Here is a 27743-nt window from a genome sequence, read left to right as displayed (position 1 = left end):
CGTTCTTTCCAAGGGCGTTTGCCGTTGATGGTTATTTCCACATCTGGCACCTTATCCTCACTTTTGAAAAGCTGTTGAATGATGTTGCAAACGTCTCTCACACGGAAAGAACCGCGTCCCTAGTTTGCCCCATTTTGGTCGAAAAAGAACCAGGCGTTGGTATCCGAACTGAGATGTTGGTAAGGACGCACACTTTGTGTAAACCTTGCGTAAAATAAGCTCAGAATGCTTTACATCCGAAACAGGTCAGAGGGCTCTATGTCTCAGGACGGAAAGGGAAAGGAAAGCTGCGCGACTGTTCAGATGGATGGAGTTTACCTTTCAATTCGACCAGCTATTGAGTTCAGCCTTTTTAAAGGATACGTCACGGCCCTCCCCCCTTGGAGAGCAAACATTCAGAACTGGCTAACGGGACATTTACATGCAGACACATCTAGCCTCCGGTCATTTCATAATTTCAGTGTAATGATTTCCACAAATGATTTGTGTAAGTGTAATGGTCTGCTTGCACTTGCGTGCTAGTTGTGGAGCCATAAGCGATTGCCAAATGATGTCAATAAAGCATGATTATAATCTTAACATACCTTAAAATAAGCTCTACATAACATCTATGTATTGGAAAACAGAGAATATTTTGATAATTGCGGGTCAAATGAATCGCTAGACTGGTTGCATGAAGGAGACAGACTATTAAAACCGACTGAACAATACTGACAATAATCCTATTATTATTTTCAATGGGACTGGTAAAAACAGATGGAATAGACTTAACATAGTTCAGAGTCATGAGTGATTCAGTAGGCTACGATCCTTAAAAAGGAAATAAAAAACGGATATTTTTTTAAATTATTTTACACCTTGGACTTTTAGATCTTCTTCAATTAGCCTACATGAAGTAGTCAACCATGTCGAGGTTGTAAGCAAGCAGACAAATCGAACACGACCATTGGCCAAAACCCCTTTTAAAATAAAATTTGTTTCAAGAGATGCGTGCACTCAAATTAGGTCAACTATAGGCAACAGGCTGAAACAATCACGCAAAATTAATAAATCAAGTTTGAAAAAGAAGGGCACAGAATACATTTCACAGCCTAATGCATGTGTTCATTATTTTAATATTTTAGCCTAATGTCTAAATGTGCATAATTACTTTTGGAGACATCAGTTAATTGTCTAAATTAATAGTGACAGTCGCCTAGTAAGTTAACAGGCGGTAATATAAAAGTGTGGCAAATGCCACAATTAATTACACATCAGTCTTTAACAAAAAACTTTTTTTAACTGAAAGGATTTATTGTTGCGCGCAATGACATTATTCCAAGAATAATGTCTTAAACACATAAACGAAAATAGCCTATTAATAATGTAGGCAACTAAAGCAACACAAACAAATTATTATTATAATAGTAATCATTATTATTATTGTGTAGCCTACAAATTTTTCATATTTAGCTGTCTTGTGTTTTAAAAACACAATCGCCCAATTGCTTTAAAGCTCAAATTACCGCTTGGAGTGTTGTTTCTGAGGCTACAGCACCATAGACGTCATTAATTGCAACACTTTAATTAGTGAGTTTTCTATCTTGGTTCGGATACTGAAGATAGATAACCTTCTGTCACACAATGGAACAGAATAGCAACCTATGAAATCATGAAGATGAATTATTTGCAATTATTTCCACGGGCCTATTTCTTTAACAGAAACAAACATTATTTCGTGGTAAACTCAATTCTCCTCTCAGTTGTATGGTTATGTTAGTCTCGTGAACTCTCAAGCAAGATGTTATTTTTAGGGTAATTTAAGATCAATCCTTGCACCTTCCAGTGTCTACGGTTATAGCAAGAATCTTAAATGGTAGCATTAACCGAGGACATGACATTTACTAACTGTGATGGTTCCGAAAGTCCACAGCGCATCGTATAGGCTATCTCAATAGATTATGATTAAGAATAGGCGATGCCGTTTAAAGTATCTATAAACAAACGGTTGGGATATCCCACTTGGAGTTGTACACCAGTGTGCGTGAACCGAGGACTATCATCGTTCTTTATGGTGATTGCAGAAAAAAGCTCCAGAGTTTAGAACTAAGTTTTTAACGGAATGTGAAATATTAGTCGACTTTAGTCCTCAGTAGCTGAACATGTAAATCGTTTAATCTTACAGAATAAAGGAAACCTTAACTAAAACCCAGAGATTGAAAAGCAACATGAAGACTGTGGAAGTGAACAGGCCTATGAACAGATAAGGCTTGTTTGCCAGAAATTAGCAATATTTAAAGCGGGCCCGTAAATTCAATTCCACCACCAACCAGTCGTCTAGGCTAATATTTATAGCGTAAATGAAACGTTTTCATTTCAGTAGGCCTATTTGGCTTATTGCTATGAACATAATATTTCCGTATTTTCAGAGTAAGTTTTATAGGACGGGTAGGCCTATATTGTTTCAGTGGTGGGTTTTGTTTTGAAACGTGGAGCTGGAATAAAGTTTTATCGCTAGGTGGCACTATTCGCAAGAGGGTAAAATGCTTAAGTAAACTAAGTAAGTTCAAAAGGTGGTAAGGCAGTAGCTCATCATTTAATGTTGGCTACATTTGTCGTGGTTGTAATCTCTCTTAATAAAAATAAGATATACTTTTAATAGCATGAAGATGGCTTATCAAGTCACTTATGTACGCCTAGCGTTTCATTCTTTTGGGAAGAAAAGGGATAACGGAGGGGGAAAAAAAGAAAAGCCTAAATGACCATGTTTTACAAGATTGAAATAACGTTTTTTAATCTACTATTTCCTGACGTTGTGTCATAGGATAATTAACTTTGTTTTACACAGTGACCTATTTGTACTCATGACATTATAACTTTGCGGGTAGCCGCTTTGTTGTTGTAAATTAGCCACCACTTCCAACTGAGATCTGCAAAGTTGTACTCCGGACAATAAGATCAGTGTGATCACATGCTCTCTTCCCGGCCAATGAGATGAAGACTTTACGTTCCACAACATGCTACGTATCCAGTCATCTAAATGAATACAGGAAAGGACCAAATACTTGTGAAGTTTTATTTTAATGGAAAAACAAGGCACCGCGGCGTGCACTATGGCTGAACCCAGACATATTATATCTAGGCTATGATACCATCTGACAACGGCAATATAACCAGGAGCGAAGACCCAGGTATGTAACTGTGCACTGCACAGCGAGTGTTTGAACTGCTTGCTGTTAGCTGAAATGCTATTAGAGCTATCCTAGCTAACGGTATCCTGTAATTAGCTGGTTAACAAGGCACCGTTATGCATCCACCTGTTGAAATAGAAGACTGTTTAGAATGTCGGACTTCATACGGAATACAGTTAAATGGTACGCCAACGTCAGTCGTGTTAACGTAATGCTATATTGATAAGCATGGGATGAATGGGAGTTATTACCGTTAGCTAAAAAGGAACATTCACTGATATAAGATAATTCAAGGTTGGCTAACGGATGGCAGCTGGCTATCCAGATGTGTCCTACGCAACGGTTGTTATAGTAATAGCTGCATTATCAGTGCTACAAATGTCAGTTATTTGCTCTCTGGCATACATATGTTGAGGTTATCACATATCATAGGATAACGCATATCTACGCCTGTTGGCTTTGGCTATCCATGGCACATCCGTGCAAGTTCACCAATCAGTTTGCATTGATGAGAAGCTGGCAGAATTTTAACGGCTTTACCACTCGCTCTTCCAAACGACAATTTCTCAGTGAGGAATTCTCAGGCGTTAACATTGTATTTAGCTATCCGTGCTATAGCTACTCCCACTAACAGTCAGCTTGGACAAAACACAGCATCATCTGATCAAAGATGATTTCTTTCACTGATGTCGCTAATTAAGTTGTCAGGCCAAGGATGTAATGTATACAGTACTGAGACGTTTTCTCACTTTTTCCCGCACATGATTACCTCAATGTCATATAACATCAACGGGACCAGGCCCAGGATAACACGCTGCCTTATTTACGCCACATTTAAATATTTTTGATTAGAGTGACGTGGCTACGAAAATCAGAATGACAAGATCAAAAGCAATATCCCAACTCTTCAAAGCTTTTGGACCTGCTTAGTAGGCCTACTGTGATCCTTTCTACAATTCCACGTTAAGCGCAAATAGTGTTTGTAGCCTATACCACAGGTTTGTCTACATTAATTAATTGTTCATAAATTAGGCCTATATAGTAATTTAAGGTGACAGGAGTTGTATTATAAGTGTCCTGTCATCTAATTACTTGCACGGACTGGGGCTGCTTGAAGATGGCAAGTATACCATAACTTAAGCTTTACCTCATCTCATATCACCTCAGATAGGGTGGGAATGTCTATTATTTGACTCTAGGACATTGTGCTGTTAGGCTTTCACTGTTTCATAGCAAGGCTTTTGAATGAGACTTTTAGACCATGGCCCTTGCTATGTAGAGTATATCAAGGAGGTCTGAGAGTCTCCAAGTAATGTTTGTCTCACTCAATACTGTTACTGCCTTAGATTTTAGAGCTACACGTTGATGTTTTTTTTTCCATTTGTTGTTGCTTTGAGCTGATTTAAATTTAATAATGTATGAAGGGGATTAGTTGCAGTTCATTATGCTTTTCAAAGCACAACAAAGGGGGGCTGTTGTTACAGGCATGTGACATCAGCCTCACCTAGTAGGTTCAACCAAGGTCTTTTCAACATGTAAATTTGGGTCCCAAAGCGCTTCTTTGTTGGTGTTATTTTTTATTATTATAATTATTAGTTATTATCATCGCGGGTCAAGAGCTAATATGGGGCATTTGTACTGCAGCTTATGCTTAGTAAACTCACCCCATACTGTAAATAAGATAAAACAGCTCAATGAAAAATCAACTGTGATCCTATGAAGGAGCTTTTCTCGAAAAGACTGAGCTTTCATTTGGACAGCTAACACACAAGGGAAGGAATCCCCTTTATATGCACTGTGCCTAACCTCTGCTTCCCAATTACTGTCACCCTGGTTGACATCATCCTTCAAGTCTGAACATGCATTGCTGCCATCTATTTTCCAGCGAGCCAGGGCTAATTTGTTAACTGAATGGAAACAGGGTCCATGCACCCACCTTTGTTTTGGCTGCTCTCTGGCTCACAGTTGCGCTAATGACTGGAAAGCTAATTAAACCAGTGAGGTGATGAAACATTCAGGAGAGAAAGGTAGCGGCCATTTGGTAAGTGATAGTAGTACATTAGGCCAGGACTGTTGTGAGTAGCTTTATGACTTTGTCATTGTTTTGCACTGTTTGCACTTTTTTCCACATAATAGTTTAGGCAGGTGTATCTGTAAACATGGCAAAAGCCTAATATCTATGGTAAATTTATGTTTGAGGAGAGGTATTTTAATGAAAAATAGCAATAATATCCCACAAGCCCTCAATCGGTCCTATTATCAACATGACCACTTATGACGAGTCACTTAAATGCCTGCTGTTTGCACGGTTGAATTGGAAAAGAGATGGGACTAAACTGTTTCGAAGTGTTGCGGCGAAGCCTAATTATTTATTCACAAGCCCGGTGGGTAAAGACACTCACCTCCCACATACTGACTCAGACATACGGCATAGAGCAACTCTCTCTCTCCCTCTTTTTCTCAGTCCTTCCATCTGCTGTGCCTTTTCCTTTTTTTACCCTCCCCTTCCATCATGCTTTTCTCACAGTTCACACCTCCTGTTTCTCACCTCTCTCGCATGCAGACACACAATATTCTTCACAACATACGTTTCCTTCACAATGCTTGTAACAACACGCCTCCCGTGCCTTCCAAACAAAAACAGAGATCCCCCATTAGCACGTTCATGTACAGCACCATCTCTGACACACTTTTCAGCATCTAAGATGTCAAAGGAGACTATATAAAACTATATAACTATACTATATAACTATTTAACTATATGAAAACGAATAGAATACACGCAGACTGTTTGTAGCTCAGTCATGAAAGTTCTTAATCTCTCTTTTAAAATATACTTCGACATTATTATTATTATTATTATTGATATTATTATTATCTGGTTGAACTGTGTCTCTCGTGCCTCTCCTCTTTTTCACCTATTGTGCGTGCTCTAATTCTAATTCAGTGATAAAAACAAATCCTTTGAGAAATCTGTGTCATCGAGGTGGTCTGTAAGGTACAAAGTGATTGAATGGTTTCAGGTGGCTGGGTTGGATAGAGTGAGCTAGATCTCACTCAGGCACTCTTGTGCTGAGAGAAAGAGAGAGAGAGAGAGAGAGAGAGCGCCTGTAAATCATTCTGAAAGCACCCAGCTCTGCATCCTCTGGGGTCTAACTTTACAGCATCAATTAAACAGGACCAAGACTATCGGATGAATGTTGGTATAACTAACACAAGCTAACCGCTGACCCCTATCCAGAAGCATTCAAGCATTCAAGACCCTGCTTGTGTTTTTTGTCTGATACAGGTTATGGTAAAGTCTAGGTCACATTTTATACTACGGTGCCCTTGTTCCATATGACACCATTGAGCATAGAATAGTAAAAGTTTTAGCCTATTTGTTGAGTAACGATAAGTAACAGCACATTGATTGTAGTACATATACAAGGATTAGGATAAGTTACAGAAGTACAGATCATAGAATGGAGTTGACTGGACATAGGCCATACCATTTCCCAGCAATGTTATGTTTTGAGTTTTGGTCAAAACTAGCAATCTAACTACCGAAAATGCCAAATCCTTACAAACACCAATAACTGCATAGTTGGCACTGATAAAAGGCTTGCTAGCATGCTAACTCGTGTCTTGGTGATGTAGTTGGGGATGTTATGCTGTGAAAGCTTTTTTTTACCTTTTCGCAGGGAAGACCGAAAAGCGCATAGTCTGCATAGCATTTAGCCCAGGACCCTAGTTGGAACGACAGGTGTGTTTATCTGTCCTTTACATGAACAGCCTATATAACATGGAATTTAAATTGAAGATTATATCAGTACTAGTAACCTATAAAAAACATTCCTTAAAAAGTGGGAAATTGTTGCATACTGTCTCTTAAGGTCAGCAAGGAGCATTGAGGATAGGTTTTGTTTTACATTTGAGTAATGACATAACTATTGAATAAATTACAAGAATGGTATCACAGACTAAAGCCAGGGTTTATACGGTCATGGAAAAACCTGGAAAAGTAATGGAATCTGAAAATAGCAATTTCCAGGCCTGGAGAAATTTTGGGGAAAAAAATAAGGCAAGAAAGGTTTTTGTAAAGTAATCGAAATTTGCTTCACAAATACCTGTGTATTAGAATATATGGGGTTAAGTTAAAATCAACAAATACAAATCTGTATTGGTTAAACATTACTTTTAGGGCAGATCGGTCACATCACTTGACGTTAGGTTGTTCTCTAGTTGAGGTAACGTCAGACTCCGACCTGAGTTGCAGCTTGTACTTTGCAGGTTTATAGGTTTGAAACATTTTTACATTCTTTACATGACATTCATCAGACATCTTACTAGTGTGACAGCATTACTTATATATATATATATGTTTATTTTGTATCAAGCCACATAGCTTGTCATTGATTTTAGTTAAATATATTGTAGTAAATGTTGACATGGCTTTGACACAGACGTTTCAGAGAATGTATGGTCATGAAAATGTGCCTCAAAGTCATGGAAAAGTCATGAAAATGTATTGGCAAACATGTTTATGAACCCTGAAAGCACTTAATTGTACCCCCTACCAATAAGCATCATTGGGTACTCCAGCAAAGGAGGAAGTTGTGTTCGTGGAGGAATGGAGCTTATTGTGTCCTCATATTACCATGGTACAAGGTATCATTGTGGTGTTACACTTTGAATGATGTTGGAGCATTACACTGTTCTTAATGGTTTAATTACAATGCACGGGGATGCAACAAGAGCACAGTAATTAGGCATTACCAAGTTTCATTTTAATTATTTAAAGGTTACATATCATTTTCTGAATGCTCATGTGCTCCCTTGTCGGCTCTATAAGTTAAATAATGGCACAGTCTCAAAACTCTTGGCCTGAATAAGTTGCTATAATTATGAGGTGACTCTGTGGCAAAATCCACGCAGTGTCTGCTGTACACTCACTGAGTGTAACTTCCCGATATTGTAACTTCCCGCCATGACTTATGACATCGAAGTCAATTGATGTACCGGTTGTCTAACCTGGCACAACTTGATGCCGTGGCTCTGGTGCCGTATTTCACCTGTGTAATTTGGCCATTAGGTGCGGGTTGCAGTAACGTGAGAGGCTAACAGTTGGCCTCTGATATATTCTCAGGTCTCCAGGGTTCAGGAGACTCTGAGAATACAGCTCGGCACCCTCTGGGGATGAAGTCATGCACAAATTCAACACCTTGGTCACAAAGGGTCTGTTGTATCAGGACAACTAAAGGAGAAGGATCCAGTGGTGTCATCCATAAGTGATGGTGCGGAGCATCTTCTCTAAGGAGTGGAGTACTATGAGCACTTAATCGGTTAAGCCTTTAGGATTAAGAGGATCTGTAGGTGGCAGGTTGTGTTGGACTGTAAGATCCAAGGGGTCTAAACCAGCACACTAAGCTTTAGAAACAAGGTCTAGGGGTCTTGTGGGTTAGTGGTAGAGGTGGGGTACTATCTATGCCAAATGCATGAGTTCTTATGCTACACAAATACACACACATGGAGATGAAATAAAAGCACCTTCACGTTCCATGAAAATATATGTATGGGTAAGTGAAGAGCGCTGGGGTTGCATCCTCTAAATCAGTAACCATGAGACAGTGCTGAGAGAAAATCAGCCCACACAGAGCTCATCTCCCTGAGGCATGCTGAGGGGAGGGGCTCAGAGCCACCACCCCCCCCCCCCCCCCCCCCCCAAGGTCCATTGGCCACCGGCAACACCTGAGACCTATTGTAACATCAGCTGACTCTCTCTCTCCCTTTTTAACCTTCACTCACTCACACACTCTCACATACAAACAGATGTATGCTCTCTCCATTTCACTCACTCCATTTAGTCTCTCTCTCTCTCTACACACACACACTACAGCATCTGGTGTAGCTTTTTTCCTGAGCAGCAAGGGCCTTCCATCTTGCCTGTGTCTTTGTTGTGCAGACTTAGATTGTTTGCTTTAGCTCGCAACAGTGTTCCAAGCTCTCCCGCGTTTCCATCCAGGCGTCCTCCTGTTTTTTTTGTAATCTTTTTTTTTTGTGTGTGTCATGCTCCTTTTGTGTGTGTGGTCTTTTGTCACCATGTTTGTTTGCACCTTGCAGCGTCAGCCATGGAGGCAGGTGTGAGCCTGCTGAGTGACCTTCCTTACCCCAGTCCTGGAGAGCCCAGCGCCGAGATGGAGCCAGGTGGGTACTGCTGCATCTTCGTCTCTCACAGGAGGAAGAGGAGGGAGGGTAGGGGGAGCAACCTTTGGAACAGACACACAAAGAGGGGTTAGATGGGAGCGTGACTTTGATGGGTGAGCAAGCAGGTTTATGTTGTCAGGAGAAGGAAATCTGCCTGGCAAATTCATGTTTAGTAGTCAGTTGATTTGCTTTTGGATGCCGTGTGCGGTTGGATAAGGTAGTTATTGGCCTTTTTTGCTGATATTTTGATATTTTTTCTTTAGGTTGGCTGTACTTAGTATTTATTTGTAGTCGATCACATCTGCAATCCCACAAAAGCCAAAGTATATGCTGTTGTATATCCTGTTATACCCTTTGATATATGTATTGAGTGAAATGTGGAAATATCACAGTGATTTCAGGTGTGTGGGTTTGATGTGTGTGGGTTGGATGGGCAGCACTGAATGAAAAGATACCACTTACTTTGACATGATTCACCAAAATCAGAGAGCCATTTTGTTGTTGAAGCAATTTAATGGTAGTTTCACATTCATCTTATGTCCATTAAAGTGCTCATCTGAGTTACATAAAACACTTAAAGCCAGAATGCAAAAAGAACATTTGAATGTATTAGGATGAAAGGATGTAATTTCATGTGTCATATCCTTTGAATGCTGAGTGCCTTATGCAATCCCCAGTGTTGTGGGGAGCGTGTCATTTTTTCAACTTCATCCTCATCGGTGTGGCTTTGGGCAGGCATGGACACAACACACACACACAGAGGCCTCTCTCTCTCTCTCTCCCCCTGCCTCAGCCGCCCACTGACTTAGGAGTTTGTTGCCATGGAGACGCTTGTGAAGTGTAGAGGCCAGAGCAATGGATCGCATGCCCCCCCCCCCCCCCCCCCCATTGCCTCTTTTATGCCACCGGGCAATTGTGCCGGGCATGTGATGATTCACCACGGTGGAGCTGTGAGAGCGGGGCCAGAACCTCTGCTCTGATGAGGTACCAACAGTGGTGCCGTACGGAGAGACTGGGAGGGAGGGAGAGGGAGAGGGAGAGAGAAAGAGAGAGAGAGAGAGAGAGAGAGAGAGAGAGAGAGAGAGAGAGAGAGAGAGAGAGAGAGAGAGAGAGAGAGAGAGAGAGAGGGCTGAAGCCATGAGTGGCTGGGTACAGCAGAAACACAGTGTGTGGAAAGACAGAGAGGAAGTCAGAAAGGCAGACAGAGTGAGTTAGGAAGAGGGAAAAAGAGAGTGACAGAGTGACCGAAAAGAGTAAGAGTTTAAAGCAATAGAGGGCTAAGAAAGTGATGGACAGCAACAGAGTACAAGAGCAACAGAGATAGACTGCAAAACTGAGAGAAACAAGCACTAAAGGAGATAAAGGATAGAAATAAACCGAAACAAAAGACCCAGAGAAATTGAGCCGTAGCTGGACTGAGTGAGCGCAGCGCAGCGTGTTGTGGAGTGCGATGCAGCAGTGCCCGGCTCGCGCGTCCCATTCGGGGGAGATCCTCTCTGGGCTGGGGGGGAACCGGCGCCACTCGGCCTCGGACGTGCTGCTGAAGGTGCTGCAGCGGCGCCGGAGCTCCGCGCTGGAGAGCCTCTCCACTTCCTCTCACAGGGTCATGCTGGCCGTCAGTTTGACCGAGGCCAACCGCAGCGCGCAGGGACGCCGACGTAATTTAGCTTTTAAGTTATTTTATTTATTTCTTGTTGAATCTTAATTCCAGAGGCAGGATCCATTTGCCTCATGTACATTTACACGAGGACATGATGATGTAATGAAGGCGGTTGACAGATGATTTGTGTTGCCTTGTGTGTTCATGTATGAGGTGAATGAAAGCTGAGTTGAAATGATTCTCCATCTAGATCTGTCCAATGAACTCTATACTATGTCAGGGTTTCTCTAATGGGGCATGTCTAGTTTCATGTTACTTCTCTGCAGTTTTTTATTGTGCTATTGTCTTAATTGCCACATACACTGTATTTCTGAGTGGTGCTATTATAGTGTGTATAATACTCTGTTTTATCCCTGCCAGTCAGTGCCCGGGTCCCGACGGCGAAGTACACCAAAGTTGGGGAGACCCTGCGGCACGTCATCCCTGGTCACATGCAGTGCTCCATGACCTGCGGAGGCCGCGCCTGCAAGTACGAGAACCCCTCTCGCTGGAGCGACGAGGAGCAAGCCATCAAGGGCCTCTACTCCTCTTGGTGAGATCTCGCCACCATAACGACATAACAGCCTAACAACGCACAAAATTACATAAGCGCACTAGAAACCCTTCATGTCTATCAATTTCAAAAGCCATTTCGTCCTATGAGAAGGCGAGGGAGGCTGACTGTTTAATTGAGCTGTGTCCTTGTACAGGCAATGTTTTTGTGCCCTGTGCTGTCGATCAATATACCAGAGCACAAAATCGATATAGCATATGAGCTAAAGCCTAACGCACTGGTCTTTTGCCAATTACTTTTTGGTTTTGTTTTGAATCGTTTACCAGTGTGACATAACTTTGTTGTGTTCTAGTTTTCCTTTGTATTTTTTGGTCTAAGAAATTCAACATAATTCTATATAAATCAGTAAAAGTATATATATAATTAGAACTGGACAATTAACTCAATTAAATCTTTTACCATCTCTCTTTCCAGGATCACAGACAACTTACTAGCTATGTCAAGGCCTTCAACAGAAATCATTGAAAAATATCACATCATTGAACAGTTCCAAAGGTAAGTTAACTCTTCTTGTGCCAATAAACCAACATGGTAATGACTAGAAACTGAATCAACGACGCCGTAATACACTGAAACCTCCATGTCCTTCCATGTTTATATGAATACTGTCCCTACAAGAAATGTGTACACTTTGATTCAGCACCACCATTATGGCTCTAAAGCCACCATTCTGGCTCCCTAAGCCGTCAGTCGCATTGGAATCAATTGGTGGCTGACTGAAGCGCTTTCCTCTAATTTAGGTGTAGTCTAAAGACAGTGATAAACCTCCAGCGCCCAGGGGAGCATGCCAGCTGTGGCAACCCTCTAGAGGTGGAGAGCGGCTTCACCTATCGCCCTGAGATCTTCATGGAAGCAGGAAGTGAGTCTTTTTCTCCTATTATTAACCAAGGTGTGAATTGAACAATACCGATTTGCCAGGGAAGCACGCTAATTATCAGCAGAGTCAGTGGTAGGAGGTGGATTTGTGATACACAGATAATGATGCCACATCCAGTAGTCAATTCAAGGCTGCTGCATAGTCTGTTCTTTGTGTGTGTGTGTGTGTGTTTTAAGTGGATCTTAGAACATGCAACTCAAGGTTAAGAGCTTTGACTTTCAGCTCTTAATGAGCTCTCCAGAGTACCCTGCCTTTTGTGTTGTTAGCACCACCTGGGAAAATGAATAAGTCATCACTTTCCTCTGTATTAGTGAGCTATGATCTGTCAGTATAATGGTGTGGGTTTTTAGGAACTTTCCTTGAAATGTCATTAATGTTATATATAGGCTCTAGGCTTTTACTGCTGACTAAAAAAAACAGTGAACACTGATGTCTGGTTGTAAAACTATCAGCAGCATTTGATAGATTTCATGATATTTCAATTTGTTCAAGCGTCATAGCAGTAGAGTCCAAATGTTCAGTATGTCTTGGCGTAGTTTCCAAGCCACACAAAAACATATTTTCTCCTTTCAGTCTACTTTTATAACTTTGGATGGAAGGACTATGGTGTGGCATCTCTGACCACCATCCTGGATATGGTTAAGGTGATGTCATTTGCCATTCAGGAGGGAAAAATGGCCATCCATTGCCATGCTGGTCTTGGAAGAACAGGCAAGTATCATTATTGCTTCACTCCAAATGCATAAGACCTTCAGATGCAGTGTCAACTTTGGGTGATGCTGAAAGTGTTTTGGTCAGTGAAAGAGATGGTCACCTCTGCTACCGTATTGTGTGAATAATTAATTAATTGCATGTAATTACAATAGTTCCACCACTACAATAGTACATTGTAGTGTAATTACAATAGTTACAATAGTTAAATAGTCTTTAAGTGGTTTCAGGTGTAAAGATTACTTGACTTTTTTCAAAGCTACAAGCTGTTGCCAGATACGCTATAGTGACGAGCATAATGATGGGGCTAACAAGGTCATTTAAATGGTACAGTAATGTGACCCATAACTTACTTTGACTTGCTTATTATTACGCATTTAATTTAACACCACAACTGCATCTCCCTCCATGTCAATCTTGTTGTTGATCATCTCTCACAGGTGTCTTATTGGCGTGCTACCTCGTTTTTAATTCGCGGATGAGTGCTGACCAGGCCATCCTGTTTGTGCGCGCAAAGCGGCCCAACTCCATCCAGACCCGGGGCCAGCTGCTGTGTGTGAGAGAGTTCGCCCAGTTCCTGGTGCCGCTGCGCAGCGTCTTCTCCTGCGCCGAGCCGAGGGCCCACGCCGTCACGCTCTCGCAGTACCTGACTCGGCAGCGCCATCTGCTGCACGGCTATGAGGCGCGGCTCATGAAGCACGTGCCAAAGCCTGTGCAGCTGGTCTGCCGCCTGCTGCTGGACGTGGCTGAGAACCGCACGGTCACCGAGGATGAGCTGCGGCCGGCGCCCGAGCTGCCAGACCTGGCCGCCGAGGTGGAGAAGACGGTATCCCAGCAGGCTTTGCAGCAGCTCGGCAAGGAGATGAGGGGGAAGGGTATCCCTGTGCCTTTGCCACGTGGCTCTCTGACAACCCCCGTCCCTGTGCTGCTGGCTCACGACCGACTGCTGTGCAGCGAGCAGGAAGTGGTTTGGAGGCGGCAGGAACTCTGCAGCCATCTGAGGCCCCTCCGCACCCTCAAGAGAAGCCTTAGCTTGAGCGACACCGCCCTGCACATCCTGGCCTCTCAGATGCTCCCAGCAGGGGGCGCTGCAAGTGCACTTACCCACAGGCCCGTCTCGGACCTCGTCAACCCATGCTTTGCCTTTCTCAACAGCCTAGGGGACTCCGAGTCCACTTGGCACCCACCAGCTCAACCTCACAGTGACAGTTACGGCAGCGACAGCCCAAGCAATCGCTCTCCCGTCAACTCGCCAATCTCAGACAAACCTCAGAGGAAAGACACAGAGGAGAAAAAGCCTGGAGTCTCTTTCCAGACAAGACGGGTACCCCTCAGACAGGGTCAGCGTAGCATGTCTGTCGGGTATGCTGAGAGCAGCACAAATACCAGCGACTCTGGTGATAGGGGAAAATCATCAGCCCTCTCCGATCCCTGCACAACTGAAGCTTGCGATGCGAGTTCGGAGAAGGGGACAGACATCCCCTTTATCGCGCTCCAGAATGAGCTCACCCCACAGGCCAGACGAGTCTTGGTCGCTGAAGCACTTGCGACAGGGTCAGACCCAAAGGAGCTCAAAGACGAGGTGTTAGAATGGCAGGTATGGCTAGTTTTTCTTCCTTCAAGTGAAGCTCTTCAAATGCTGAGGTCAGGTGGTTCCATTAGGTCTTGACAAAAATGTGTAATTTGGCTGTAAAAAAAACGAGGGGTCAAGAACAGTAGCAAAACGTGGTTGAGATTGAAGGCAACTCTGGAAGGACCTTGCAGAAATCAGACTTATCTGACCCAGATCAACATGGAACAGCATTAATATCCCAAACCATTTGAAAACTTATTTCATACCTTCATGACGCAATTAGATTGTCATAACATTTTCATTTATTCATTTAGCAGATGCTTTTATCCAAAGCCAATAACAGTACATGCAGCTATACATTTTTATCAGCATATGCAATGTCTGGGTATCAAACCCATGACCTTGGTGTTGGCAGCGCCCTGCTCTATTAAACCACAGGAGCAAGCATGCTTTTATAACTAATAACAGTCAGTCTTCTCAGCCTTGGTAAGAGTTTTCAGAGAGAGTTTTGCACAGGAGTAAAACGAGCCAATCATTCTAAATGGGACGACCCACACTCTGCCTGCAGATGGAGCTGAACTCCAGAGAGGGGGCCTGGGAGAGACTCTACCAGGAGCGGGACCCCCTGGTGCTCTCCAGCCTTATGTGGGCCTGGCTGGAGCAACTCAGAGAGCCAGTCATCAGCCGAGAGGATGTGGAGGCCCTGGAGGAGAAGAACTACAGCCCACAACAGGCCCTAGACTCACTGGGCAAGGTAGATGGCACGGCTGCTACACGAACAGCGGGAAATTTTCTAATAAGACTGTACTCCAGGAAGTACCTGTTCGTGAATCAGATCCCGCCCTGTTAACTGCTACGTGATTGACCAAAGGCAAGAGGTAGTGCTTCAAGAGTAATAGTTGTCAGGATTGTCAGATCAGTGTTGCAGGTAAATACTGTGAAGATGGAATATAGGAAGTGGACAGGGCAGCCATCCCATTTCTGGACGGTCAGATTTGTTGGTAAAGGCAAATGGTTAATTGTTTTATTGTGGACAGTGTAGTGTCAAGTGATTGAGGGCTTGTCAGTACAGTTGAGTATGCGCTCTGACTGCCATGCCAACAAACCTGGCTTTATGGATTGGAGTGGTCAGGATGTGTGTGTGTTACAGTGTTGGCCTAGGATGGAGGCCGGGTGGGGTGAATGCTCTCTCCCTTCACTACAGTGCTTTAGTCTAAGATTAGCTTGCAGATATTTCTTTGAGTGGTGGGCAGTGGGGGTGAGATTGGGTTTAGATTAGACTGACTCACTGTAGCCTCATTTGGCCCTTATAGATACCCTTAACCTGTGGTCTTGTTTTTACTCTAGGGCCACAAACAAACTCTGTTGTGCATTCTGGATTGTACCGCACATCTTTTAGAAATACCAGAGGATGTGGAAAAGGACATTCTCGATCATATAATCAAAACATTTACAAAGGTGAGTTTTTAAGGTTTATGTTTCATATTCTGACAAAGATTTCTAACCTTTATATCATATTGTATGTTAAGTAATTATCCATGCACACAAACCATGGGAAGTGATTCCCAATTTACAGCACATAAATGAAAAACGTACACATGAAATGTTGACCGTAAGAATATACGTTGTCAGCATCCACTTCAGGTAGATCTTTGAATCAATTCTGTTCATATTTCATGTAGTTGTAGCTCTCTGGAATGTAATCTTAATGTCTGTTTGTATGACTAGGTGGATCTAGAATCAGCGAACAGCCAGGCGGTCTACCACACCCTGCGGGCAGTCCTGACTCCTGTTCTCCATGAGCTGAGGGCCAAAGCAGAGGAGTCCACATGCCAGTATACCGCGTACCCCTGATCACCCTCCACTTACGTCCATAACTGGGTCACATCAGGGGCTGGGTACGATCCTCAACCTCTTTTATTATTTTAGAACGTCCGTATGTTTTTGTGGCATAAAAGTCAAAGCAGGTCCAAAAATTTCTACTGTTGCTGCTGTTTTATTGTTACTATTGTGTTAATATTTTTTTTTAAAGTCCTATTTTAACATCAGGCCGTTTAAAGCTGTTGTCGTTTGTGTCTTCGTGTCTGTGTTGTTTTGCCGTTCTTCAATGTTTACTCTTGAAAAGAAGAAAAAAACTGCCATATATTCTTGTGTGCCATGAGGTTCACTTTAAGTGGTTTTCATGTCCTTTGGTTCTAATATGTTTGGTATAAATCTGTGTGATATTTATTATATCGTACTTATAGTACCTACCTATTTATTACGTTTGTATGTTTAACACAAAAGCATAGAGCAATGCCCCATTAAATGGGCATTAACAACATGGCTTAAAGGGAATGTTGTTACATTCAGAGAGAATCAGAATGATTCTGCCGTCCTGAAATGTATACAAGTGTAGTAAATGCGTGTTAACACTGATCACTGGGGAACGTGCTTTAATATGTACACATCTCAATCCTTATAAATGGAACTTTCAATATTGTTCCCTTCAACATCATGGAGATGGATGTCTGCAAACCAAATAATATTTTCTTTTCACTGTGCAAAGTATGCTGAGGTATATCTAAAGTGGCATATTAAAATGTAATGGAAGAAAGGGAAACTGAATGCAAAGTTAGCTTTGATTTTAAATGGTCAATTTATTTTTAATTTGCAGGTTAATAAGCATGTTAATGCTCATTTCATTGTAATGCAACCTAGTTAGCAGTCAGAAAATACTGTTACGTAAAAAATAAAAGGAAAACTAGCATGTTTGAGAATGTATGTGTTTGCCAAGGAATCTGCCTCTTGTTTTGTTTGGTTCTGACTAAATTAATTCTGCCTCATTCAAAAATGACTTACTTTGCAAAGAAACTAAGCTGCTCCTTGGAGTTTATTTCTACAAAGGGATATTTTGTTTTCTGTCATATGCACTATCAATGTTTTAGATACATAATGTCTAGTCCACCTCAGACCTCATTTTTTTGTCACTGAATGCACAATATGGTGTGCATCAGGAAGTGTAGACAACTGAACTTATTATCTTGGTTCAAGCTTGATTACATTTGTATCTTAAGGTTGAGACATTGTACTGTGGAAACCTTGAAGAAGCACAATTTTTCCCATCCCTTGCCGAAAAAATAAATGCTCTTAACATTAAAAAAAAGTGACCTGCTGTTTTGTTTATCTGTACCTGCCACTGCATTGTCTTTATATGGCCTGTATACAGTTCATGTCAAATGCTTGCAGCGTAAGTTCTCACAACACCCCTAGAAGGAAGCATGTTTGGCTACAGATGATTGCTCACAGTGAAACCCACTTCAAGGTGAGTGGGTTGCTAAGCAACCAGTTGTCAAATAGAACTCTGCCTCACCAACAAGCAGTGAGGTCACAATCAGCTAAGATTCTTTGAATGTGTTTACAGCTTCTTTCATTCTAATCCTGAACACTTTGAGATGAACATGGATACCCTCTGTAGCGAACTCTCTTGTCCTATTTGCCTGGAAATATTCACTCCACCTATTTTGGAGCTGCCCTGCTGCCATAACTACTGTAAGAAATGTGTCCAGCAAACTATCGATGCTCAAAATAGTCCTCGCAATAACGGACAATTTGTTTGTCCCATGTGCCGCAAGGTAAGGTACTCTGGTAGCTACTGAAAGGCTGATTCAAAATTGTTGCCTGGTACACCGAACTTGTACATTGTAGTGGTACTAGTATTAAGGTATATACTTTTGATGTAGAAGAAATGTGAATGTGGTACATAGCCTATGTCCACGATCCCTCTAAACAAATTGTTATCAATCATTTAACATGCTGGCTAAGGCAACCACATATAAAATGCCACATTTTTGTCGAATGAAGGTTATAACCCTCTGTTCCAGTCGACACACCTACGCGGCAAAGGAATTAATGGGATTAAAAGGAACCTATTTGCTGAAAATGTGCTGGATAAGATCAAACAAGACATTAAGAATATGGCTAAAGAAGAGCTGACCAGAAAAGAGCTGTGCCCTCAACATGATGAGGAGGAAAATCTGGTAAACCAGACCTGAATATATGTATATATTTCAGGTCCAATCTATTTCTTATGAAAAAATGTCTCTAAAATTCTGAGCATAGTGTAGAGCTGAAACTGAGTTTTTTCTTTCCTGCAGTACTGTCTGACAGACAATCAACCAATCTGCAGCACCTGCAAGATTTTTGGAGACCACAGTGCCCATGAGATTGCTAGGATAGATGATATGTACAAGGTGCGAAAGGAGAGCTTTGCTATGCAGATGAAGATTGTGCTGTCCAAATGTGATGGACATGCCAACATTATCGAGGTATGAGCAGTATGGACCCACTAAGGATGAGGATATTTGGTTCACTTCATCTGTGACATGCAAAATATAAATTTCATTTTTGGCCTAAGTGTTGTTAAGGATAAAAGTACTGAGAACTGATCCTGAGTCTGCCCAGCCTAACTAGAGGTTACCATGTCTTTTTTTTAATTTTTTTACAGGAGCTGGGACATAACATACAACTGCTTCTGTTCAGCAAAAAGCAGACTCAGGACTTCGTAAATAAAGTTGGAGACAGCCTGATCTGGGAGATCCAGATGAAAGTGTCTGCGCTCCTTATGCGGATTGAAGCTGAAAGTGACATGAAGTCCAAACGCATGCAGGACGGCCTAGAGGTGCTCAACGAGCCTAAAATGCTCTATGAAGAGATGGTCCAACATGTCGAACAGACCAAAACACCCCTTGAGTTTCTCAAGAAGGAGGCGTCTCTAAGGGCGAGAGCTGAAAAGCTTGTCATGCTTGATGAGCTTGGCCCGGAGTACAAAGACTACGTCTCGCACGGCAAGTACCTTGAGGAGCTATTGACCGGCTTCGATGTAAAAAAGATGGGCAAAGTGAAAAGAAAAGGTCTCGTGAGGAAAATCTCTCAGGTCCTGAAAGTCTGGAAATCCGACAGAAAACATTTTGATCTTACTGCTTACCGAAGTTTAGATTTGATGCTGACAAAAATCGCGTCTCTTGAGCAAGAGCAAAACAACGATTCCGATAACAGCTTGAGTTGGGAACTTGAAAGCTCCTCTGAAGAAGACGACGAGGATCCCAGTGACGCAAAGGATGCCACAACATCTAAGCACAAAGTGCTACAAAGGTTAAAGTGCAACGTCTAAGCACACCGAGTGCTGAATAAGAACGCGACTGCATTCAAATGTATCATACTTTTACATCAAGTTTATTAAAGATCAATAAATATTAGTTCTTCATCAACCTGGTCTCTCTCAAGCGCCTCACCCTACTGAAATTAAATTGTTTTTAAAATCCAATTTAGCGACATCTGGCGTTCATATGAAGAAACTAGGGTTACTCTTTAATGGGACACCTAATCGTAACAACATTGTGATGCACCAAAACAATTAATTTCTATATACAAGACAGTATCTATGTGTAGGTTTAAAAAAAAAGATATAACAAGCAACAACCAAAAAATAAAATTGTAATTGGGAGAACGGTTGCACCTCCCTCACACCAAACTCAAAGACGTTCTCGATAGAAAACACACGGGTTCGGGTGTAGGGGTTGTTCTTTTCAAAAACATGTGGCTGACACATAGCATGCTATTCAGAATTTTTTCCAAGACAAGAATTTGTGTGCAAGGCTGTGGCCGTCCATGACTTTTAGACTGCTCCCATGAGTCAGTTCAACCAGGACAAGGGACTGAGGGAGTACACACCCTCATCCGGGTTCTTTCATTTAGAAGTTAGCCTGATACCGACACTCACAACAATCTAGCCAGCAGGCTAACGGCAAATTATGAAAATATTCGTTATTTAAATCGAAGAAAGCCTAATATTGACCAAGTGCGGGTAAGTGTTAGCTAATTTGCACAGCTACATGTGATTTATAGGGACGGTATCATCGTCAGCCCAAGCCGTAAGTTGCTGACAGCAAAGACAATAGAGCTAATGTCTGCTAACTCACGTTAGCTTAGCTAAAATCGAGGTGATCACGCGTGTTAGGAAATCTAAACAAGTAACGTTAACTTGCGGTTGCCAGCCAAGGATTATCTAGAGAACACATCTATTCCTTAATTTGTCATGTGTCAATGCAGGGGTATTTTAACAAAAATCTGTAATTGTATTATTTTGAAATGTAGCTATAGTAATCTAACTGCCATCTAGCAAAGCTAACAATGTGAAGGTAATGTTGGACTTAGCCATCAACTCTCATCACAGGATATTCTGTTAATGCCGTGCTAGCTAGCATCGTAGTAATCCTAGTTGCGAGGCTATCGCGATGATGAGAACCGCCATTTTTCTCCACTAAGCGAGGGAAATTTAATCAATTTAGCTACAGGTAAGTTGGTAATCTTACATGTCACTGACACTTTTAGGCCTGTAACGCGACCTTTGTAAAGGTACTAAGAGTGCAGCCTGTTCCCGAACTTCACAGCTAGCTAACGCTTCTTTATCTCTAGCTGTCGTGGTAACGTTAGCCAAGGTTGACCAGAGCTGGCTAACTAGCCCTATCTTTCAATAATTCAGCTATCGATAGCTAGCTAACACGACGATGTGCTTGACCGCATATGACTCAGACATTCTAGGCAATATTGCAGTTGGTTGTAATTCGATGTACTGTTAATATTTAACGATAGTAACGGGTAACTCTTGTTAGAATGTGGTTAGTTCCGAAAAGTCACGTTAGCACGCGGTCAGTTATATCTAATTTGTACGCTAGGATGCCTCCATAATCATAAGTGCAGGAATGCTGATTGTGGGAAGCCAGCGTTTTATCTAGATAGGATCTTGAAAGAAACGTGGCGAGATATTTTATTGCGCTATTAGAGTGTGTTCGTGATTCAAGCATCTACCTTGATCAGTCATCGTTAGTCCGTATCACCAGTTGGTCTCAGTCGCAACCTGATTTTAATGATGTAGTCTAATAATTTGCCAAGTCCAAAATTAGTCACTGCTAGAAAGCAGCACACAATAGCGGTGTTTAACTAGAATATGCATTCCCTGAAGGAAATACCAGTGCATACAATGCAAAATTCAAGAATTTGAAAAAGAAATACTAGATATGCATTTCCTGAAGGAAATACCAGTGAATGCGAAGGAAAAGTAGACGTGGTTGCTAGGATGTTGTATGGCAATTGAGGTGGTTGATAGGGTAGTCATGGTATATTCACTTGTTTTTTGGATGTCAGATTCCCTTATGTTTTCCTCAATTATCTCAGATTGTCTCCTTGGCTGTGGTGGTACTCAAATTCTTCTCCCAAACATGAGGACATGGTTTTATTATAGTATTAAATAACAGAATGACTCCATGATAGGTTACCTATTGAGACTGGGAGACGACCAGTATATGCAATGGTGATGACGGGTAAGACTCCCTGAGGACCCCAGAGGGTGCTACTTAAAGCAGGACATCACTGCCACTAGGCACCTGTTTGAAAGGTGTGACTCTGAGAAAGAAAGTGTTGTTATGTATGACTTCATAGCATCAAAGAGGGGACTGTAAAAGATTACAGAATATCCTGTTAGTGAACATTTGATTCATGATCAAGCAGCTGCTGTGACCAAGAGTTGGTCAGCATAATATTCAGAAATGGTAATCTTATAGTAACAAGTATTGCTCAGACACCTGGGGTCAGGAAGCAAACTGAGGTGTGAGCGACTGCAACTAATTATAGTATGGGAATAGGGGTAGGCCATTGAGAACCATCTCAGGAAGCGGGTCAGAGAAACCTGGTTATCATACAGAACAACAAAAGGTTGCTGAGCCTGTTTGCATTACAAAAGGGAAGAGGTAAAAGATTGAAAGAAGGAGAGAGGTAAAGAGATGGTGTGAGAGAGAAGTTGGAGAGGGATAGAAAAAACAAGTGGATGGAGGTTCTACAGAGAGAGAATGGGTGAAGGTAGAAAAGAGAATGGACAGAGGGGAGGAAGGAGATGTTTGAATGATCGATGGATAAAGTGGAAGATATAGACATGGCATCGAAAAAAAGGAAATGAAAGTCACAGAAGGCTGACATAAAAAAAGGTGAAAAATAGAGTGGGAATTGATGGACAGAGTACTTGAAAGAAGAAAGGAAAGAAGATTGAACAAGAGTGGCTATGGATACTGAACGTGAAGAGGGAAAAGATTGAGAGAAGGAGAGAAAATGGACTAAAGCAGAGATATTGTGTGTGAGAGAGTAAACTGAGAGGGATAGATAGAAAGATGGAGAGAAAAACGAGTAAATTATGGAAGGTGTTTCTTATCAATAGAAAAACGAGTAAATTATGGAAGGTGTTTCTTATCAATATTCCTAGATATACAGATAAATGGAGAGGGACAGAGAGAAAGGGGGCCTTGGTATTGGCACAGGCAGCAGTGAAGAACAGGTGCAAGCCAGTTTATTGATTCTATTATGATGTCACAATGGCCCAATGTAAGTCTATGGGAGAAATCGTATTAGTTTTTCTTTAATATTTTTAAAAGTATAAAGTTTTGAAAAACATTGGGGTTTGTTAAGCGGTTCTAGCTGAATTTATCGCATACATTGGTACAAAGAATAATAATAAGATGATGTTTGAAGAATCAGAAGCCACTGGATAACTGTACAGGGCATTGCATGCACTGTAATTAACGCCTGCTGACTTGACAGATGCGTTGATTCACGTGTGTAGATTAATGGTGGTGAAATCACGGCATTGACACCGGAAAGAATGGCATTTGCCGGCATGGCATGCTTTGCTATTTGTTGACATGTACTGATTGAAAGATAGAGGTGGGGACGTGTTTCTTAAGTTTTACCCAACGTTAGTGTGAAAAAATAAGAACCAAACCAGGATGCTATTGACCCTTGACGTTGCGGATAGCCTATCTATTTTCTTTGAATGGAGTTGACTTGCTAACTTTGATACGTATGCCTTTTTCCTTAGATGGGTTTGGTCAGAAAGACAAAATACTCTGAAATTATTAAACTTGAGCTGTTACTCTGAGCCTGTAGCATGCTGTTGTTCAGTAACCTTATCCACAGGGGATGGAATAGCAGATTTGGATCATGTTTTCATCATTAACATGCCTCTGTTCAGTACTGACATTGAGACACCTTGTCTTGTCATTAACTCCACTCCACAATCGCTGCGATTTTGGGCGCAGGGAACTTGGATCGTCATAGCATAGCTTATCATATATCATAGCATATCAAGTTGTGAGCATTCAGTATTGCAAGGTGAGTCTGGGGTGGGGGGTGGGTTGCCTCTTTTCTTCAGAGAGGTGGTGAAAGTACCACGTGGTAGTAGAGTTTTAGTGACATGAACAGCACCTCCACGAGGTTAGTTAATTTAATTTCCCTTATTACTAGGTAGCTCTACCTTTGAGTATGATGTTCTCAAAGTCCTAGCTTTAAAACGCATTACACTGGATGTCGTGGCGTCGGTGTGAAGGTACTTGGTTAACACAAATGAAAATGGTTATGGATTGAGAAGTTTTTGCTACATGTGTGGTTGATTAAAAAAAAAAAAAAAAAGGCTTCCATATGAAGGGTGTATGTTTATGCACTGACGCTGTCAAATGTATCCTATGTCGCAGTCTAAGTCAGTGGGTGTGTGTTGGCACCCTTCCTTTTACAGACATGGCTGGGATCACCACCTTCCTCAGAGGATGAGCTGTGAACGCCATTTGTCCACCGAATTTGAAAGGGTATTCAGAGTGGACATAAGAAAAGACACTGGTGTGTGTCTCGGTGTGTGCTTCTGTCTGTCTTTCTATGTGTGTGTTGTTCCTTTTCCAGCTGCATTTTGCCAAGTGCCCCGGCAAAAAATATTTTTTATTGGGCTGCTTTAGTGGAGGCCTTTTGCCAGCACCTCACAACCACGAGGGGGTTCCTGTCTCCGTGCCAGTGTCAGCCTCCATTTATTTGTGTGTGCAGGGAGGGCGGACCTCAGACAGATTACCCGTTCCCATCTGCGCTGTAGAATGCTAAGATCTGACCTACCCAGTCACACAGCTTTTTATCAGATGAGAAGTGTGGGGGCTCGCATAAACTCATCCGGGATGGCCGCCAAAGCCTGGTTTTGCAGTGTTGTGAGTGAGTGAGTGAGTGACTAAACAAAAATAATCATTTCTGTGCCGAGACGTGCAGAGGGGAAACAGGCAGGGGAATCTTAAATGAACTGAACTCGTGGGGATATTTTTGTTAGTCGGTGGGGGGTGAGGGGGTGGTCTTGATATCTTACAGCGTACATTTTTGTGCCTTTTGTGGGAGCATTTTGTTGTTGTTGAAAAGATGGATCTCGACTTTGATAGCGATCAGCAGATCGAGGGTATTAGGTTTTCATTTATGCCTCCTCACTGATCATTTTAATCATTGAGTAGGTGTGCCCCTTGCTCCTACAGACGGCAGCGAGACACAGAGGATTTCAGCCAAACACAAAACAAACCTGTGGCGGGCTTTCCGACTTGCAGGCGGGGTGAAAAAAACAAGATGGCGGCTAACGTGGCACCAGCGGGTGAGAGCAGTCTGGGTCGTTCTCTCGCCTGTCTCGCTTGCGGTTCACTCTTGACTACCCGCAAGCAAGCTGCGGATGGGAGCCGTTTCCCCCTGAAGTGGAAGCAGTTCATCCTGACTCGTGAAGGGGAGAGAGGGAAGGAGAGAAAGAGAGAAAGAAAGAGAGTTGCCAAGGCGAACTCTCACAATGACAACATGGCTACCCAGAGCTGAGAGGGAGCCAGTCTCTTGGCCAGCAGCTCTCATTCTGCTGCAATGCTCAGGGTTACGCCAGAGATCCAGGGGTGTGGATCCCAAAACCCGTTCAGGGAGAACAGAACCAGCCTGTGTGGATGTTTGATTTTTTTTTTTTTTTTTTTAAGTTGTGTCGGATGGCCATTCACACCAGCGAACTTTGCAAAGCTGTTATGAAGTGTTTACCTAATGTTTTGTGTGCACCGAGTGCTAATGTTTTGTGTTGGTGGTTGACGCACAAAGAAAAAAAACTTACCGGTTATCTTTTTCTGTCCACAGGTCTCAACTGACAAAGACAGGAACTGTGTCCTATACGTGGGGGAGCATATGGATGTCAAAAGAAAGGCAGCGCCCTGAGAGTTGATTTGGATTGCTTTCTACGTTGGGATATTCCTGGTTCTGCCAAGATGAAGGCTGTTGTTCTCTTCGTTTGATTTTTTTCACAGGTTTGAGGAAGACTGGACATTTTCACAGTGGGATGAGGTAGTAGGTTGTATAGTTTTAGGGTCATACCCACACTGGGAGATAACTATACAGCCTTCTGTCTTTCCCAAAGTGATGAGCAGGTCATCGGAGTCACATCGCATCACCTATTCAGATTCAGATACGACACAGTAATGCAACGTCTCGGTTTTCTTCCCTCGGTGTCGTCCTAGGGATGTGATACCTGAGGCGTGCGCCATGGCAGTGTGAGGTAGTAGATTGTATAGTTGTGGGGTAGTGATTTTATCCTGAGCAGAAGATAACTATACACTCTATTGCCTTCCCTGACGGGCAGCAGAGCATCTGTTGTGGGGAAATCAAGAGGTAAGGAATAAATTCATTTTTTTTTTTTTTTTTGTCTTTCAATCAGTGTTTGGATCATTCCCCTATAGCACTGGATCAGTCTCAGGCCTCGCGCCCGGTATTCGATGAGGTCATTGTGCTGAGTGCCCCTGTGGCAGGGCTTGTGATTGGCTGATCCAGAGGAAATATATGGAGTAAGATCATGATTGTGGCAGCCATTTTGACAGGCAAAGAATGTACTCTCATTTGCCCTTCCTGATTGCTTTGTGGTGGTAGCAGGGAATGTCATGATGTATCACTGTACTGTTGTTCTAACAGTAACCTTATGGGAGAAGACATTTTTGGTTGTACCATGTTTGGTTTTAATAATTTTTTTGATAGAGGAAAATGAACATTGGATATTTTTTTTAACCTTGCTTTAAAAAAGAAAATCTCTGGCTTGATGTAAATCAATTTGAATGGGCGTTATTACTGATAAACATCATTTCATTTTCTGTGAATTGCATTCCAAAAATCTGTACCTCTTGACCCAAATAAAATATGAAAATGGATTTCAGTTTTGTCTTGTATGTGTCTTTAATGTTATATAGAAGTGCTAACAGTCTCACTAACTTGATACACTCCATAATAGTTCATTAACTGGAAATTGAGAAACTGATATGACTTAAACCTTTGAAAAGTTGCAGCACACTGCACTATAATGTGCAACCAATTTTGCATTTGCGCACACTATAAGTGTGATCCTGAGTTGGTGAATTAAGTTATGCCAACCTAGGCCATTTGGTAGCATCCAGGAAGAACATGGTATGGCAGGGGTATTTTAGCCAGCTGGGTACATATTTTAAAGGTTACGCAGAAGACAAAGTTGAACAAAATCGAACCCAACTGAGATATTACATCTTCTTAAGTTTATCTTATCTCAAACCTAACAAAGTGTGTGATCTTTGGAGACAAACGTACCCAGCAACTTTCCAATAATGAGCCTATTCCAGTACATGTAAACTTGTACACCCAACTGACAGTAGTGAAAAGAAAATGTTCTGTTCTGGGAAGAGAAAGTGGCAAACTGCAGTTTGTTAAAGGCATTTTTTTCTCTTTTGCCCAGGGTCACAGCTTTTAAATGTAGTATTGCTTGATACATGCAGGTTTTTTTTGTAAAAAAAAAAATCAGTTGCATCAGCCAGTTTATGATGTGCTCAGAAAGCGAATGACAACATGTGAAGGTTGGATCACTGAAAAGTAGGTGGCTGGGGTTTCATCCGGAAGGGAATGAAAACCGCTTAACCTTGTGAAATAGGGCATTAATGCACCCGTGTTCATCTTTGTATTATAAACGGTTGTTAATCCACCAGTCAGCCTACTGTTAAAGTACTGTTAAATGGTCATTCGATTATCTTCATTCACCCCGTGCATTTGACCTAATCATTGACACACAAACCGAGGACTTAACTGAACCTTCTTTGAAGAAACGTTCTTAACCATTTTTGCTAAGTAGCTGAAGCGCCTTGAGACAATTT

The 27743-nt window shown here is 42.1% G+C and overlaps 2 protein-coding genes and 1 long non-coding RNA gene across 4 annotated transcripts; all 3 read left to right on the top strand.

The window, feature by feature from the left end:
* The first annotated feature begins 2965 nt into the window (after positions 1-2965).
* Positions 2966-17875, top strand: ptpdc1a (protein tyrosine phosphatase domain containing 1a). 2 transcript variants are annotated; one of them, XM_012838525.2, is made up of 10 exons: positions 2966-3170; positions 9273-9356; positions 11377-11548; positions 11984-12064; positions 12310-12428; positions 13020-13157; positions 13598-14754; positions 15299-15484; positions 16078-16188; positions 16459-17875. In XM_012838525.2, the coding sequence occupies exons 1-10, from the start codon at positions 3125-3127 to the stop codon at positions 16582-16584; spliced, it is 2220 nt and encodes a 739-aa protein (XP_012693979.1). In that variant the 5' UTR covers positions 2966-3124; the 3' UTR covers positions 16585-17875. The 2 variants fall into 2 exon arrangements, with proteins under 2 accessions (XP_012693979.1, XP_031423468.1); XM_031567608.2 differs by lacking the exons at positions 2966-3170; positions 9273-9356 and adding an exon at positions 10487-11014.
* Positions 17876-17947: 72 nt separating this feature from the next.
* LOC116220504 lies at positions 17948-20167 on the top strand. The gene is made up of 3 exons (XM_031567614.2): positions 17948-18344; positions 18594-19037; positions 19217-20167. The coding sequence occupies exons 2-3, from the start codon at positions 18954-18956 to the stop codon at positions 19880-19882; spliced, it is 750 nt and encodes a 249-aa protein (XP_031423474.1). The 5' UTR covers positions 17948-18344; positions 18594-18953; the 3' UTR covers positions 19883-20167.
* A 179-nt stretch (positions 20168-20346) lies between these two features.
* Positions 20347-26782, top strand: LOC116220505. Its single transcript, XR_004163701.2, has 2 exons — positions 20347-20575; positions 25720-26782. It is a non-coding gene; the product is annotated as an uncharacterized LOC116220505 (long non-coding RNA).
* The last annotated feature ends 961 nt before the right edge of the window (positions 26783-27743 follow it).

Source organism: Clupea harengus, chromosome 5 (assembly GCF_900700415.2).
Source record: "Clupea harengus chromosome 5, Ch_v2.0.2, whole genome shotgun sequence".
NCBI lineage: Eukaryota > Metazoa > Chordata > Actinopteri > Clupeiformes > Clupeidae > Clupea > Clupea harengus.
The sequence above is the reverse complement of the archived record's forward strand: the minus strand, read 5'-3'. Positions and strand labels throughout refer to the sequence as shown.